This window comes from Fragaria vesca, linkage group LG6, assembly GCF_000184155.1.
Source record: "Fragaria vesca subsp. vesca linkage group LG6, FraVesHawaii_1.0, whole genome shotgun sequence".
In the NCBI taxonomy this organism is placed as follows: Eukaryota; Viridiplantae; Streptophyta; class Magnoliopsida; order Rosales; family Rosaceae; genus Fragaria; species Fragaria vesca.
In genome coordinates, this window is record NC_020496.1 from 18,464,043 (window position 1) to 18,479,790 (window position 15,748).

At 37.6% G+C, this 15,748-nt stretch overlaps 3 protein-coding genes across 3 annotated transcripts in view; 1 reads left to right on the plus strand and 2 right to left on the minus strand.

Moving 5' to 3' along the window:
* Nucleotides 1–3,490: 3,490 nt before the first annotated feature.
* LOC101307415 (proline-rich receptor-like protein kinase PERK13-like) lies at nucleotides 3,491–6,254 on the plus strand. Its single transcript, XM_004303289.1, has 6 exons — nucleotides 3,491–4,214; nucleotides 4,296–4,553; nucleotides 4,624–4,796; nucleotides 4,886–4,965; nucleotides 5,067–5,214; nucleotides 5,662–6,254. Exons 1-6 carry the CDS (start codon nucleotides 3,680–3,682, stop codon nucleotides 6,013–6,015), a joined length of 1,548 nt encoding a protein of 515 aa, XP_004303337.1. The 5' UTR covers nucleotides 3,491–3,679; the 3' UTR covers nucleotides 6,016–6,254.
* A 638-nt stretch (nucleotides 6,255–6,892) lies between these two features.
* Nucleotides 6,893–7,572, minus strand: LOC101307708 (polcalcin Nic t 2-like). The gene has a single exon (XM_004303290.1). The coding sequence runs from the start codon at nucleotides 7,276–7,278 to the stop codon at nucleotides 7,021–7,023; it is 258 nt and encodes an 85-aa protein (XP_004303338.1). The 5' UTR covers nucleotides 7,279–7,572; the 3' UTR covers nucleotides 6,893–7,020.
* A 361-nt stretch (nucleotides 7,573–7,933) lies between these two features.
* The window catches only part of LOC101305498 (probable fructokinase-4-like), an 18,849-nt gene continuing 11,034 nt past the window's right edge, over nucleotides 7,934–15,748 (minus strand). Inside the window, exons 2-7 of the mRNA XM_004305480.1 lie at nucleotides 14,859–15,093; nucleotides 14,086–14,298; nucleotides 10,638–10,835; nucleotides 10,377–10,514; nucleotides 9,792–9,908; nucleotides 7,934–8,327 (exon numbers count right to left, since the gene is read on the minus strand). Of these exons, the coding sequence (XP_004305528.1) occupies nucleotides 8,193–8,327; nucleotides 9,792–9,908; nucleotides 10,377–10,514; nucleotides 10,638–10,835; nucleotides 14,086–14,298; nucleotides 14,859–15,093 (1,036 nt within the window). The 3' untranslated portion in view covers nucleotides 7,934–8,192. The remainder of the gene's footprint in view (nucleotides 8,328–9,791; nucleotides 9,909–10,376; nucleotides 10,515–10,637; nucleotides 10,836–14,085; nucleotides 14,299–14,858; nucleotides 15,094–15,748) is intronic.

Sequence of the window (15,748 nt, forward strand, 5' to 3'; positions counted from 1 at the left end):
GTTTTTAAATTACTTTCCCCTGGGCCATTTGGTTTTAAATGCCCAGTTTGCAAGCTAAGTCTAAGTGAGGTCGAGCGTACATGGAGTCGAGACATAGTCAGAGGCTGCTTCCGCTTACTCTTTATTCATTGTTTTTCTTTCATTATAGATGCTCTGATGACCATTAGAGATTGTTATTAGTTGAGTATGGTTGGAAGTATTTTGGGAGATGTTCTGAACTTGGGGAGCAGGAAGGCTCCAGGAGTTGAGGTTGGATGATTTATAATAGAAGTGTCTATATGGAATTTTTCAAGTAAGGGTTGTCTATTTTCAAGGTAGATTATGATGAATTTTCGGTAAATTTTCCTTGGAGGTGAACCCCGTAGGATTTACTTCGGGTTTTAGGGTAAAATTCGGGGTGGGTCCTGTCAGTTATTCTGTCGTCTTGTAAGACACATAGAACAAAACAACCTATTTCATCTCTTGCTAAGAGTTTTATTCCTACTTGGACTGCTCCAATATGCATATATGAATATTTTTTCTACAAAGTTTCACTTACTTCATTTGGAGTTATTAATTTGATGTATGTTTCATCACCTGTGTCTGGAACAGTTAATTCTAGTATCTTGAATCTATGAGAATCCATAATGAAAGATCTTTTCTTATAGATCTCATTGAATTTAAATCTAAGAGCAGATGTTTCTCGCCACTAGATTCGATTTCATTATACTCAAATTCTTAAGCATTTATCAGTTGTATTGGAACTGAGTTTTTCTTGCTGAGGATTCTGCTTAGCATCTTCACATCTCTCTTTGATTTTGATGTCTTCCATGTAAGTAGCTTTGGTTCACTAAACTTTAGCCCACTTTCTCCCTTTGGTGAGGGTAGAGAAAGTATGATGATTTTACTAGCTACATGTTGAGCTAGTGTTTCTTCATTGATCTTCTCATAACTTTTTCCTTCTTTTATCTTTTCTATAATCTTTTGTAGATTTGAGATTTTGTTATTTAACTCTCGAAATTGAATTTCGAGGTCTGTACCGATCTCCTGGAGATAAACTATCTTATAATTCTACTGATGTATTGCTGCTTCTACATTTCAAAAAGTTTTTCTATAGGAAGATAGAAGCTTACAACTTTATCATCTTCCTGCTTTACTTTTAGATCTACTCTTTGATTCATCATATCTTAGAAAGAAGAGTTTCTAAAAGCTTTTTCAAATTTTCTTGTGTATCTCTTAGTTCGGCTGCTTGCTGATGAATATTGTTAGCAAAATTCTCAGTCCGGATTAACTTCCTTACAATATCTATAAGATATTGCTTTTCTTTGAGGTAATCTAACTTAATTTAAGCCTAGCAATTTTTTAATTTATTTCCTCAAGCTGATTAATCTTCAGATTAAATCTCTCGAGTTGTTCTGTAACATTTTCAGAGGTTTTATCCTTATATAAATGATCTAGGAACTCGATTAAGTTTGGTCTTGATGGATCAAACTCTTCTACTCCGATTTCTCTCTGGAGATGAATATGTTCGTCATAGAGAGTATTTAATACTCTACAAACGTATTCAACAAAGTATTGATTTTCTTGAATATGTTTTGTATGAAAGTACACTTGCCACTTATCAGTTCTTTTTGTAGTATAATATGACTGATAATTTTTAAATTTGGATTCTCTTTTATTTGTCAAGAGAAGCCAACTCTGTGGCATAAACCTTTTATCTTATCTGTTTTGAGCAAAACAGGCTCAGATATCACCTAGGGCGGATCTAACCGATGCTTAGAAAATTAAGAGGTTTTTGTTCTTCCTCAAGTGTCTCTGTGAGAATTTTGATATCTTTTTCAACTTGATAGATCCGTTTCTAGATCCGGAATATAATATCTCAATAATAATCAATACTTCTACGAAGCTTAGATCAGAATTCTTTTAGTTTTTTTAACTTTTTTCTTTCTGCTTATAATTCATTGTAAGTTTGTCTGCATATAATCTGGTATAGATGAATTCTCTAATTGATAATTGATAGTAAAAATTAACTGTTTACTTTTGAGTAAAGAAGATAAATTTATATATTTACAGTATGTTAAATAAACAAATTGAATGTTTTAGACCATCATGCTCCGTCAATTTTTTATTTACTAAAGACAAACTAATAAACAACACAAAAGGATAAAATAAAATAAAAGGTTATTTTGGACTTTTATGACTGCCACTAACAAGATATTCTCTACGTCTAACGGAATGTTCTCTGAAATTAGACGGAAACCTCTTGTTATCTACAGTCCCGTTCACCTGGTCAGTAGCTGACCAGGGAACATTTGGTCAGTCACCCGTTGGATCAAGTTAATTTAGATCTAATGGTTGAGAATTAAACACTTATCTGAATATATTTTCATGTATTAATTATTTATTGATTAATAACACCAGACTGCTTCTTCTTTTTTCGATTACCAGACGTTGCCTTCTTATAATCGATCTCATCGTCTTCTCCTCTTCTCAAAAACTCAGATAAAACTGCTGAAGATCCATAGTCGTTTTCGCCGGAGACCGAAGGATGTCGTTGCCTAAATCTCCTCTTTACACTCTACCAATACCCAGACACTGCCTTCTCTCAATCGATCTCATCTTCTTTTCCTCTTCTCCTTTTCTCACAAATTCATCATAAAAATTTGTTCCTCCTTCAGAACAAAATCCTCTGTGGAAATCGATAGGTACAAGGTTTCCCTCTTCTCTTTTAACTAATTTATGAATAAGAATTGGAAATGCCCAGATCTCAGAGGTTGTGCGGAGATGCACTGCCATAAAAAGAAAAAAAATTCCCTCACAAGTTCAACATTGGGTATCACATTCTTTGATTGATTTCCAGTGAAAATAAAGAAATTGGGCTTCAAAAAATACATGAGTTTGACATCAGAGAGCACCACGCTCTTGACAATATGGTTTTTGAAGCTTGCACTCAATAGCCATTGGTTGTCGCTCAGTGTTCTCGCATGGTCGACCCTTGAGATTCCAATGGAACACATAAACTCAAGCTTTAGCAAAAGGGTTTTCTTCACATCGGCTACGATAATTCACGGGCGTCTCCGCACTGAGATCTGGGCATCTAAGAATTGAAAAGGGAGAAGAGAAGAAAAGAGGAGAAGACGATGAAGGCAACAGCGTCTGGGTAATCAGAAAAAGAAGAAAAAGCTGTTTGGTGGTTAATCAATAAATAATTAATACATGAAAAGATATTCAGATAAGTGTTTAATTCTCAACCATTAGATCTAAATTAACTTGATCCAATGGGTAACTGACCAAATGTTCCCTGGTCAGTAACTGACCCGGTAAACGGGACTGCTTGTTGATATTAAGACTTCATGTATCAAATTGATACGTTTTAAAATTTGGGTACCAACTTGGCCTTACAACATAATTTAGGGAACCTTGCTGAATTTTACTGTCATGTATATTTGTTGACACAACTCGCAACACTTCCATGTCTCTCTTTCATTCGCTCTCTATCCTACCTTTATTTAATCCAAATCCCATTTGCTACATTCATCACTTCATCAGAGCCCATCATTAACTCTAGGTGAAATGCTCTCCCACCCTGCAAGCAAGGCAGCTTTCACTTTAGTTTGTTCTCCTTCCTTTCACGTTTTCTCCGTCTCTCTCTCTGGTTTCTGGGTTTCTGTGCTTTCTTCTCATTGAGATCTGCTTCAAAATGGGTTTTTCCCAAGACACTTTGAAAGAGCCACCCAATGTTAATGTATCACACACTTGCTCCTCTCTAGTCCCAGATCACTACTGTCACCGTAATGAGTTCACACTTAAAACCATTCTGAACAAGATGCTTAGGGAGCTTGGCCTGTCCTGCTTTCTTCCTCCACCTCCACAAACAAGAACAACCCAAAATGAAGATCAAAAGAAGATGAATTTGGAGCACAACAAGGCATGGCTGCTTGCAGAGTCAGGTGGGTGTGGAGCAGACCTGACTGGTGCTGATCCACACTCGGTTCACTCCTCTTTCAGGTTCAGCTTCTGCTCTCAAGTTGAGCTCGACTCCTTGAACATGACCTCTTCTTCTGCTGCCACTGTTCTCATGGTCAATTTGGACAATGGTTTGTGCGAGTCCAAAGCTAAAGAATTGAAATGGAGGAGATTCGAGTCGTTAGAGAGAAGCATATCCCCAATGGCCAACACTTTGGTTAGATTCAGCTATGCCGAAATTCGTGCAGCTACTCGCAATTTCTCACAAGGTAATCTAATGGGTTTGTTCTCCTTGCGTAAAGTTTTCATCTTTTGTACACAATTGTAATGCATTTTGTTATTTTGGGTAGGCAGAGTTTTGGGGAGAGGAGCTTTGAGCTGTGTGTTTAGGGGTAGAGTTGGGATTTTGAGGACAGTTGTGGCAGTTAAGCGACTGGACAAGGAAGATAAGGAGTCTTCTAAGGCGTTTTGTAGAGAGTTGATGATTTCTAGCTCTCTTCACAACCCAAATGTAACGCCTCTTCTGGGGTTCTGCATAGATCCAGAGGAGGGCTTGTTTTTGGTTTACAAGTATGTCTCTGGGGGAAGCCTAGAGCGTCACTTGCATGGTAAGTCCCCTCAATTGCTATTTCGGAAGGAATTTGAATTCGAGTAATTTATAACATACTCCATTTGCAGAGAAAAAGAGGGGAGTGCAGGGTACTTCAACACTTTCTTGGTCTGTAAGGCACAAGGTTGCAATAGGTATAGCAGAGGCCATTGCATACCTACATAATGGAACCGAAAAGTGCATTGTGCACAGAGACATCAAACCCTCAAACATTCTCCTTTCTTCAAAGAAAACACCCAAGGTTGATGGCGGATTTCTCTTATTGATTTCATTCTGGTTTTGAATCAAATGTGGTTTGTCTGACATTGGTTTTTGATATTGACACTGCAGTTATGTGATTTTGGATTAGCCACATGGACTTCAGCACCTTCGGTCCCTTTCCTTTGCAAAACGGTCAAAGGAACATTTGGGTATGATTTCAAGGAAACTTGTGATAGACCAATAGAACTAGAAAGGAAAACTCTTCCTTTGCTTTTTTCCAAAACCTTATAAATTGCATTTACATGTGCAGTTACTTAGCTCCTGAGTATTTCCAGCATGGAAAGATATCGGATAAAACTGATGTTTATGCTTTTGGTGTCGTCTTGCTGGAGTTGATAACTGGAAGGAAGCCAATCGAAGCCAGAAGGCCTCAAGGAGAAGAAAACTTGGTCCTGTGGGTAGGTGCATCTTACTACCCTCTTTTACTCTTTTTATTTAGTTTTTTGAATGGTTTTAACCACTTTTTGACTGTGATGTTGAGTTAATGGGCCCCTGATTGCTTGTTACACTAGAAATAGTTTAGTCATAATTAGAGCCAACATACTTCAACACCTACTTTCTTTTAATCAGGCTAGTTAACTCAATTGGTGCACACTTTTCTTACCAAGCTTGTTAACACCAAATCACAATATAAAAGTGAGACTTTTTGAGGCCAGTTACTTATGGAAGTTACCAAACTTCTTTTCTGTCTGGAAGAATTGTAAATAGATAAAGTGTGTTATGGTGTGGACACGTACTTTGTCCATTAGTCGATTTTCTATGATCAGGTTTGTTGATCTTAATTTAGTGTATAAACACATACAAAACCACTCATTTACAAATTTATTGCTTCTAACTTTCATCAGGCAAAACCCCTCTTGCATAAAGGTAAAGGAGCTATTGAAGAATTGCTTGATCCTCGGCTAAAATGCAGTTCGACGAATCCAAATCAAATAGGACGGATGATTGAAGCTGCAGCCGCTTGCATAACTAGTGAAGAATCTAGGAGGCCAAACATTGGTGAGGTAGTTGCAATACTTAAAGGGGAAGAAGAGCCTATTTACTCCAAGAGAAAGAAGTCTGGTTTTCTGGGAAATGGGTTGGTCATTGATTGTTATTCCCAATTACAGCAAACAAATAGTGAGATGAGGAGTCACTTAGCTTTGGCTATGCTTGGAGTTTCTGAGCTGGAGGATGATGATCACCTTTACGGGCGTTGAGACAAGACACAAGAACTAGATGGCATTTAATGTCCACTGTTGTAGATCATTTTGTGCTCCCAACATTAGATGTATTGTTGCTGGTTTGAAATTTGAACTGTGCTAGAAACTGATAACTGGAAGGAGCGTTGGAAAATGTAGATAGAAATAGCAGTACGAGTGTGTTTGACTGTTTGTGTGTGTGTGTGTGTACATATCTTCTTAATTCAGCTGTTCTAACAGGGAAGGGGAATTGATTGATGCTTTAGAAATTTCAAGAACTTTTGCGCCAAGGAGTCTAAATGAAGCCCTTGATTGAATTAATGACTTTGAGAATGATTATGTTGGAATGTCGTAAATATTCTTCTCTTTAAGATCTACAACCTTTGTTGTTTTTGCCTTTTCATTTCCTTTTCTCTATTCAGTGGTTCAATGATGGGACATTAGTGACACAGTTGGATTACTGGTATTGTTGTCAAATTTGTTCTACCAAAACCAATTAAAATTTTCAGGAATCTTTTTTTTTTTTCTCTACTAAACATAAAACACCCATTTTAAATGGACAGGCATATGTAAAACTACTATAAATAGTTGCACGACGAATAATGTACAGTCATCTGCAAATCTCGAACAATTGCGTTGGGGTAAGACACCTACTACTCCAACATGTAGTGGTTGACTTGTACTATATGAGTCTTAAGAAAATGAAAGAAAAGATGAAAGGGCACGTAAAATGTGCTAGAAACATAAACTTTAGGTGGTATGATATAGGTCACCGATCATGTTTGTATATCTAAGATAAAAGAGCACGTAAATGTGAAGTCGCATTTGGCTGATATGATACTAGAAACATACATTTTACAGTTTAACAACTACAAAAAGCAATCATTTCTATTCTGGAGAAGTTACAAATTAACCCAAACAATCAATTAGTGAACATCTGGTAGGTAAATCACTTACAAAAACCCAATGAAAAGGATACATGCCAGGAACAAATACATTGGAAGAGGAATGCACTTATAGTTGTTAAAATACCTTGGCAATGTCCTTCATTAGACCACGGTTGGCAAGAGCAAAAGATAAATACTCCTCATAAGAAATGAAGCCGTCACGGTCGGTGTCAATCTCTTCCATCATGAATTTCACTTCTTCCGTTGAAACGCATCCGAGAGCTTTCAATGCATCCCCTAGCTCATCTGCCGAGATTTTGCCGTCGCCATTGGTGTCGAAGTGCTTGAAAATGCGCTCACGGTCGGCCTTTTCTTTGGGATCCTCTTCAGCCATTATTCACTATTGCTTTAGTAATACCAAATACTCTCTCCTTTTTATCAGAGTGATTTTGGCTTGTGATCCAAGAATGTGAGATTCGGAGACGGTGGTTTTCAGTCTGCGATTAGGAATGAGGGTGAGACCAAGAAGAGAACTTAGTTCCTCTTAAAGATATGGTTTTGAAAGAGTAAGGTGGTGCTTCAAAGTAGGAGCAAGGGTTTCTGCATTTGTCTCGGACTAATCAGTTTACTAATTTAAGTTGAAGAAATTTTCTAACACATGGTTATAGTTTGAGATTTTCCTTTGGTCACTAGTGGTTGGGGGAAATGACAGATGAAGAATTTTTTCGGATATGAAGATGTAAGATTGATGATCCATATCATGTCCAACCATTGCCGCATTCCAAAACGAAAACAATATAAAAGCTATTGAAGACTGAAAATTACTATACCAAAAGTGAGTAACTTGTAGGAAACTAACCTGTAAACAACATATATTAGGAGTTACGCAATGATTGTTCTACCCGGATCAAAAGAATGTCATGGATGATGAGAACTGAGCATTTCTCCGGTTAAGCACCCTACGGTAAGTAGTAGGTCAACAAAAAGGAGCCAAAACGAAAGAACAAATATCAGGAGAAGGAAAGTTATATACAGGACACGATGTTCATGTTAGTCTCAGGCTCTCAGCATGAACTTTTATTGAAAAATAATTTACATGGTCTTATTCTTATACAATCAATGATATATCTGTTGACAAATTAAAATTTGGTAGACGAGTTGAAGTTTATTTTACAACAACAAGAACTCACTATGATGCTATAGTTGAAGTTTATTTTCTCTACCAGAGGTAACTCTGGTTTGAATTTAAATCAGGTTGTGGTTTTGTCACCGTGCTAACAAAGGAGTTTGCACATCTAATTTATATACCTAGGCTACAGACTTGAGCATGACATCCAGCACAGCTTCTCTAGTTGGTAAAGCTGGAATAGCTCCTCTCCCAGTCACAGTCGAAGCACCACAAGCATTAGCAAACAGAAGTGCATCTCTCAGTTTGTCCTCGTTCTACAAGTCAAATCCAGACACATGGTCATTTTCAAGATGTTATTTAATTAAAATGTAAATTTTGAACAAGACAAATCTGGAACTCAAGGTTATGATTTTTAGCCACAATCATCAATTATACTGGTGCTGTTAACAAAAGGGTAAGCTCAAAATTACACGGATATATACCAGACACATATCAAGAAAACTATTAAATGAATTCTACGGTAAGAAGGCAACACGATTTAAAAACTATTCTTCAGTAAGGAAGGCAACACTGCATATATCTTGCATTGTTTTAAAATCTGTCAACTCATTAATAAAAAAGGAAGACATGTCTCATCAGCGTTACAATGACTAACAAATAACCTTGCGACAATACCCAACAAGCAAAAACAGGAAAAGAACCAAGGAACAGAAAGTGCTGAAACTAGGTTATCTACACAATTCTACTAGATCTCAAAAATTTATCATCTACAGTGTCCTAACAATGAATTATCCATTTGTGGCCAAGCCCATCTGTTCATCAAATCTGTCTAACAATTAAGGTTAGTTTGTTACCAATCTGTCTAACGATTTAAGTTAGTCTGTTGCCAATGAGAATGACACAGAGCGGATGATAAGCCAAAGACTTTTGCAGCAGCCTGTCTGTTCTTCTATATAATCACTTGGACTGATTGCGTGCCCAGGGGTTGCATTTCTATAGATCAGAGGAAGTAATTGAGGGAACACTTTGACTCAGATAATGTGTAGTAAACTGGTTTGCATCACCAAGCCTGTAGAACAGGTAACAGAGCTGTTCTAAACAATCAAGGATTTTTAGGTAGACAGCTGTGTAGTCTCAGTGGTGAGCAGCGGGACATAATTCAATGTCTTTAGCATATGTCGCCAATTATCACGACTTGTGGTAGGTCGGCAATTACTGAGGATACCACGGCACACGATTTGTGCAAAGCCATTGGCCCAATCATGTTCTCCACTAATATTACAATTAATGCAATTTTAGAGTTCTGTGAATTAGGATCAAGTAAGACATTTGGCTTCTCAGATTTAGTTTCAGATGAAGGTTAAGAAGTCTAAATGTCTGAAACTATATAAAGAGGCTAGTCCTGTGTGTCAAATGTAGTAGAAGCAAGTTGAAGAAGAATATCTTAGGCATTTGGTTTCGAGTCTTATTGCATCGTTTGGGAGCTCTGTACATACTTTTTGCTGTTGCCAACAAGCAAGCACATGGTATAGCATTGACTAAGTCAGTATGGCTGTGAGCACCAGAATTGACTTTGAATAAGGCTTCAAGACCTTATAATCTAGATTTGCAATTTTTATCGTATCTTGGTTACGCTTTACAGTACTCCATTTTTCACAAGTTCTAGTCATACTACCTACCTTGGTTTACTATTCCTCATCACAGGGTTGTACTCTATGCAAGTATACAATGATATATTAAGAAGTTTTTACAGTATCTGTATATCCGAGATGTAGTACCTGAATCAAAGAGAGATCAACTGCTAGTTGGGACAGTATTCCAGCTACAAATGCATCCCCCGCACCTGTTGTGTCCACGGCGTCTACCTTCATACCCTTAACTCTTCCACTGAACTCCTGCATTACACAAATTCATGTTATGACTCCGAGCCAACTCAGTTGTATTTTGACTTGTGGTCTTAATCTACTTCCGTAACTAATCTTTGTTAGAAATTCAACAGTTATAATTCTTAAAAGGTTTCATTAACAAAGCCATCTCATCAAAAAATGAAAAAACTATCAGTTACCTCAATCAATAATTTATACCAGAAATACACACAAAACATTTTGATGATATGGCTAATAAAATCTAAACCTCACCAGGATAGACGAAGCTCACCTCAAGTATGAAGTATCTCAATTTTAAATTCCTTTATCCTTATGATTTGCTTATATACAGTAGTATGTTATGTGTGCAACTTATGGTACTAAATGTCGTCATAAATAACACACACACACAGATATATACACATAAATATAGAGAGAGAAAGAGAGAAATATTTGCAGAGAATATATTACATTAAAGAAGCATATAAGAGAAATTACCTTGGTGTAGTATCTGCAACCATCGGGCCCTTCAGTGACAAGTAGTAAATTAAGATTTGGATGGTACAATTTGCGAACGACAGTTTCATCAAAAGGATCTTCTCCTTCTGTAAGAAAAGAAATCTCTTCTTCACTTATCTGAAAACAATAAAAAAATATAATACTGTTAGCACTTTCCTGATACCGTCTTTCAGAAAATTGTCACAAAATATCAAACTTAAGCTTCCAGGTGCATACTATCCAAATGTAAAGGTTCAGTACCTTGATAATATCAGCAGTCTCCCATATACTCAAAATTCCTTCTCTGGCACTCTTTGCAGAAGGCCACAATGGAAGCCTGAGGTTGGGATCATATGATAAAACAACATCAGCTTCCTTTGCAGCTTTTGCTGCTGCAATATGGGCGGACTTGCATGGTTCTGTAATAAGACTTATAGATCCATAGTGCAAGATTTTTGCCTGTCACAGGACGGTTAAGACATACATTTAATGTTACTGTTGCAAAAGAAGAGATCAAATATGATACAGGTGTATCCTTTAGCTTTTAGGAATTAGTGATTCCTTCTCCAAGTTAGTTAAGTACATAGTTTTCTAGCTTGAAAAGGAATAGTTGTCTAACTTAGTTAATGAGTAGTTTCCAAGTTAGATAAGGATTTATAGAGTTAGACTCTATAAATAGAGGTGCCTAGCTTAGTTCTAGACACCAGAGTGAAACAGAAACAACATCAGTTTAGACCAGAGTGAAACAGAAACAACATCTGTTTAGACCAGAGCGAATCAGAGAGAGAGCTAGAGTGTTATTGTGAGATAAGGTATTAGACAATAAACATTGTACCCTTTTGCACAATAATAAAAGAGGAATACATTTTCTTCGAACTACATTACCCGTGTGTTTAGTACTATTAATGATTCCGCTAGTAGTAGTATCACCTACGTAATTCGTATCAAGTTGGTAATCAGAGCTAACCGTATCCGTGGGGAGTCTTGTGGTGTATGGTCCTGACTCGTTCACTTTACAGAAAGCTAGGAAAATCTCTTGTGTCTTTGGAAAATACCACAAGATCAAAAGGAAAGAAGATGGGTGATGAAACACCAGAGAAAGAAAGACTTGCTGCGTTGGAGAAGCAGATGGCTGCGTCAAACACTGCAATTGCAGAATTGACCGGTCTCGTCAAACAGTTGCTATTGAAGGAATCACCGGAGAAGCCGAAGGAAACGAATTCGGAGTCGGAAGAAGAACAAGCAAAGACGGGATCAGATGACGAGTTTGACACTGCCAGCAAAACCTCGCAACAAGAAGGAAGGAGTTCTTTTCGAAACTTAAAGATTGATTTCAAGATTGAAGTTCCGATGTACGATGGCAGCGTCAATGTTGACAAGTTGGACGACTGGATTGAGCGGCTTGACACATATTTTATGTTCCATCGTTTTACATCGCAAGAGAAGATCACCTGTGCGACTCTGAAACTATCATCTCATGCTTTAACTTGGTGGAAGTCCTACCGGAGGAATAGTGATGAGGAGGTAGTGTCGTGGAAGCAGTTCAAAGAATTGCTTAGAAAGAAGTTCTATCCAGTTTGGAGGAACGTTGGCACAAGTGGCATAACTTGCGTCAGAAAACCAATCAGTCCGTGCAGGATTACACTACCGAATTCCAGAATCAAGCTATGGTTCTAGATATATCCCTGAAGGAGTATTCGGTATTTATGAAGTACGAAGCAGGACTGCATGAGTACCTCCAAAGGGAGTTGAGTTTGTTCACGGTACAATCTGTTGAAGAAGCTAGCGTGAAAGCCATCGCCATTGAGAAGAAGTTCAGGAAGAACGAAACCAAGGGAGATGGAAACAGACTGGGGGTAAGTCGAATGTTTTCTATGCCAAAAAGGAGGACCAGAAGAAAGGCGAGTCAGATGGTAAATCTTGCAGTCACTGCAAAGGAACAGGCCACGTGGCAGATAAGTGTTGGGTAAAGTTCCTCACCTTAAGCCAAGAGTATTACGGCACAAGGAGGAGAGGAAGAAGACAACATTAATCACTAACGAGGTAAAGGAAGTTCCAGGAATGACAGAACCAAATGCGAAGCTCAATCTTATGGCGGGAACACAGTTAGGGAACGACGACGAGAACCGCAGGGAGCAGCTTTTTGTTGTAAAGCTGCAGGTGAAGACTAGTTTAGTTGATGCCATCATAGATCCGGGAAGTCAAAAGAACCTTATCTCGGAAGCTTTGGTTCACAAGTTAGGTCTTCAAACGGTCAAACATCCGAAGCCATATCCATTAGGATGGATTCAGAAGGACACAGGACTAAGTATTACCAGTCAATGCAGATTCAAGTTTGCTCTTTATGAATCTTACATCAAGGAAGTGACATGCGATGTGGTGCCATTGGATGTTTGTCAGGTGATTCTGGGAAATCCTTACTTATGGGATAGAGATGCTATCTACGAAAGGAAGGCTCAGAAGTACACATTTACGAAAGACGGACAACGATTCGTTATCTGGGCGGCGTCCCTCCCACCAAAGACAAGCTTGATAGCAGCGACTCAGGCTAAAAGATTAGTCAATGCTTGCAGGAAATTTGTCTTGTTGACATGTCCACATGAAGGGCACTCAAGTCAAGATGTTGAGAAGACAAAATTGAATAAGTCACAAGCAAATTGAAACTTTGGTATTAGCGACTTAGTATGGTTAAGGCGGGGTAAAGAGCGCCTTAAAGAGGATCCGTTGCCGACAGATTGTATTTTGGAGCGTCAAGTGGCTATGACACGTCGAGGGGAACGAGCAGTGTTTCGCATTGGGCGTGCATGTCAGGTTCCAAGCAAGGCTAAATGGTTCAGCAAAGAGAAGGGAACTCTTGAGTTTCCTAATCTCCAGTGTTAACTTAAACTGGAGTTTAAGTTCCTAAAAAGGGGAGCCATGATACAGGTGTATCCTTTAGCTTTTAGGAATTAGTGATTCCTTCTCCAAGTTAGTTAAGTACATAGTTTTCTAGCTTGAAAAGGAATAGTTGTCTAACTTAGTTAATGAGTAGTTTCCAAGTTAGATAAGGATTTATAGAGTTAGACTCTATAAATAGAGGTGCCTAGCTTAGTTCTAGACACCAGAGTGAAACAGAAACAACATCTGTTTAGACCAGAGAGAGAGCTAGAGTGTTATTGTGAGATACGGCACAATAAACATTGTACCCTTTTGCACAATAATAAAAGAGGAATACATTTTCTTCGAACTACATTACCTGTGTGTTTAGTGCTATCAATAATTCCACTAGTAGTAGTATCACCTAGGTAATTCGTATCAAAATAAGTAAGATAAAAAGTAAATTCATCAAATGAAATTTGGGAAGACCATGTAAGTCAATAAAATTGGTGCAATTAGAGCCCTCCTATCTCCTACACTTGTAGTTCAGTGACCAAACATTATAAGAGTCCAAAAGGGTGACTACAGATATAAACAATCAGTAATGCAGGTGTTGTCAGCCATCATGATGTATTTCAGTGATTCTGAAACATAAAGACTCCAAAATTTGAGTATACATTACCAGAAAATCGTTTAGGTAAGCAGGATGCTTTAATCAGATAATACGCCCTGGACAAAAGTTATCTCTCTAGACATTACATTTATAAGAAGAATGTAATATTGCTTTCTTTTGAGTCTTTTACTATTAGTCTTCATTGTCATTTAATTACCAGTAACAGAAGTTCTTTCATACCTTCCTTATTAAATCTAAATCAAGTTCAGCTTCTTGAAGCAACATATCAGCACTAGGATTACGATAAAACATGAACTCACGTTCCCCATCACTCCTCAACGTAACAAATGCTAAAGCAGTTCGTGCACCAGGATCAAAACGCATCCCTTCATTGTTGACATTATTCTTCTTTAATATATCAGCAAGCATGTACCCAAATTCATCTTCCCCCACCTGTGACCATTGCGAACAAATAAAAAATCTGAAAGAATATGATTAGACGCCATTTTTTCTTCTTTCAAAACTCATGCATTTTGACATTTTATAAATCTGTGAAGAATGGACAGGAATCATATAACAAGAGACATTAGTATTATTTAAACTTAAATTATAAAATTACAAAACCAATGAATGTTACATTTTATAATTCTGTATACAATGTTGGGACATCAATCATGTCATGCAATATTAATATAAATAGACACAGTACCAAAATTACGTTCAAAGTGTCGTAGCAAACACAAATATGATATATGAACTTATTATTGATTATACTGATAAGCATATATAAGGTGACAAAAAAAAAGGATCCAGGAAAGTATGAGGAACTTTGTTCTAGCGTGAACAGAAAAATGAGATGTGAGAGGTGGGGAGAAGACATGCCTGAAGTCTAATAGATTAAGTGGTCAGCTTAGAAGCTAATGCTTCAATCCATCAAATATTGAGTATACATAAACATATTTCTGCATCTAAATAACCAAGAAAGGCAGTATCTAAACTTTTGTATAACATACCTTCCCAATAAAGGCTGATGAGCCACCTAGACGAGCTATGCCAACTGCAACATTTGCAGGGGCTCCTCCAGCAGCTTTTTTAAATGCAGGTGCATCAGCCAGTGAAAGTCCATTCGTGGTTGGGACAAAATCAATTAGCATCTCTCCGAAACAAACCACGAGGGAGGAATCTTTTGTGTCTAGGACCACATCTCCTGGAAATGCTTTTCCTAAAATATGACATGAGTGAATGAGACTCAGTATTTAAGAAAAGGCTCAGTAGTTAAAGGGCAGAAGATGTAGATACAGTAGAGACCAAGTCAAGACAATTAAGATCAGAGGATGACATGTGCCTGGTTCAAGTAGCATTTCAAGGTCTTGATTTTGATTGAGTATATACTGAACTAGGATCAGTTGTACAGCTACATTTATGGGTGGGTTGCATCACGGAAATCCGACATATCCCAATTTTAGTTTTAGGATAGAGTAACTAATAATCAAAAAGATATCTAGTAAAAGAAAGAAAAATAAAAACAAACAGTATCATGGACAAATTATACACCAGATTGACTAAAAGTTGTCTTGTTGGACTAGGAAATCGACCAAGTAGGTTTCAGCTCTGGTTGGGAAACTTAAACTCTAAATAAATGATGAATGCTGTTAGAACAGTGTAGAAATAATGGGATAGTGTTTTATAAGTTCTATCCCATGTGAACAGGTATGTCATTCAACTAGGTTCCTGAAATTTGATTGTTTTGCCTAGAATGCTCCAATCCAGACAGATATCAATCTCTTAAATCGTCATGAACTCCATACAATCAATGTACAGTGTAGAAATTGGGCGAGAGAGAGAGAGAGAGAGACGTACCTTAGGGTAGGGGAGTAGACGTACGGGAAGTAGGGAAGGGAGG

Bases quoted from the DNA above. Each gene is read 5' to 3' on its own strand.
- LOC101307415 (XM_004303289.1), top strand. From the start codon at position 3,680: ATGGGTTTTTCCCAAGACACTTTGAAAGAGCCACCCAATGTTAATGTA. The intron at 4,797-4,885 runs GTTGATGGCGGA...TTGACACTGCAG, and splicing joins CTTCAAAGAAAACACCCAAG to TTATGTGATTTTGGATTAGC. The intron at 5,215-5,661 runs GTAGGTGCATCT...AACTTTCATCAG, and splicing joins AAGAAAACTTGGTCCTGTGG to GCAAAACCCCTCTTGCATAA.
- LOC101307708 (XM_004303290.1), bottom strand. From the start codon at position 7,278: ATGGCTGAAGAGGATCCCAAAGAAAAGGCCGACCGTGAGCGCATTTTC.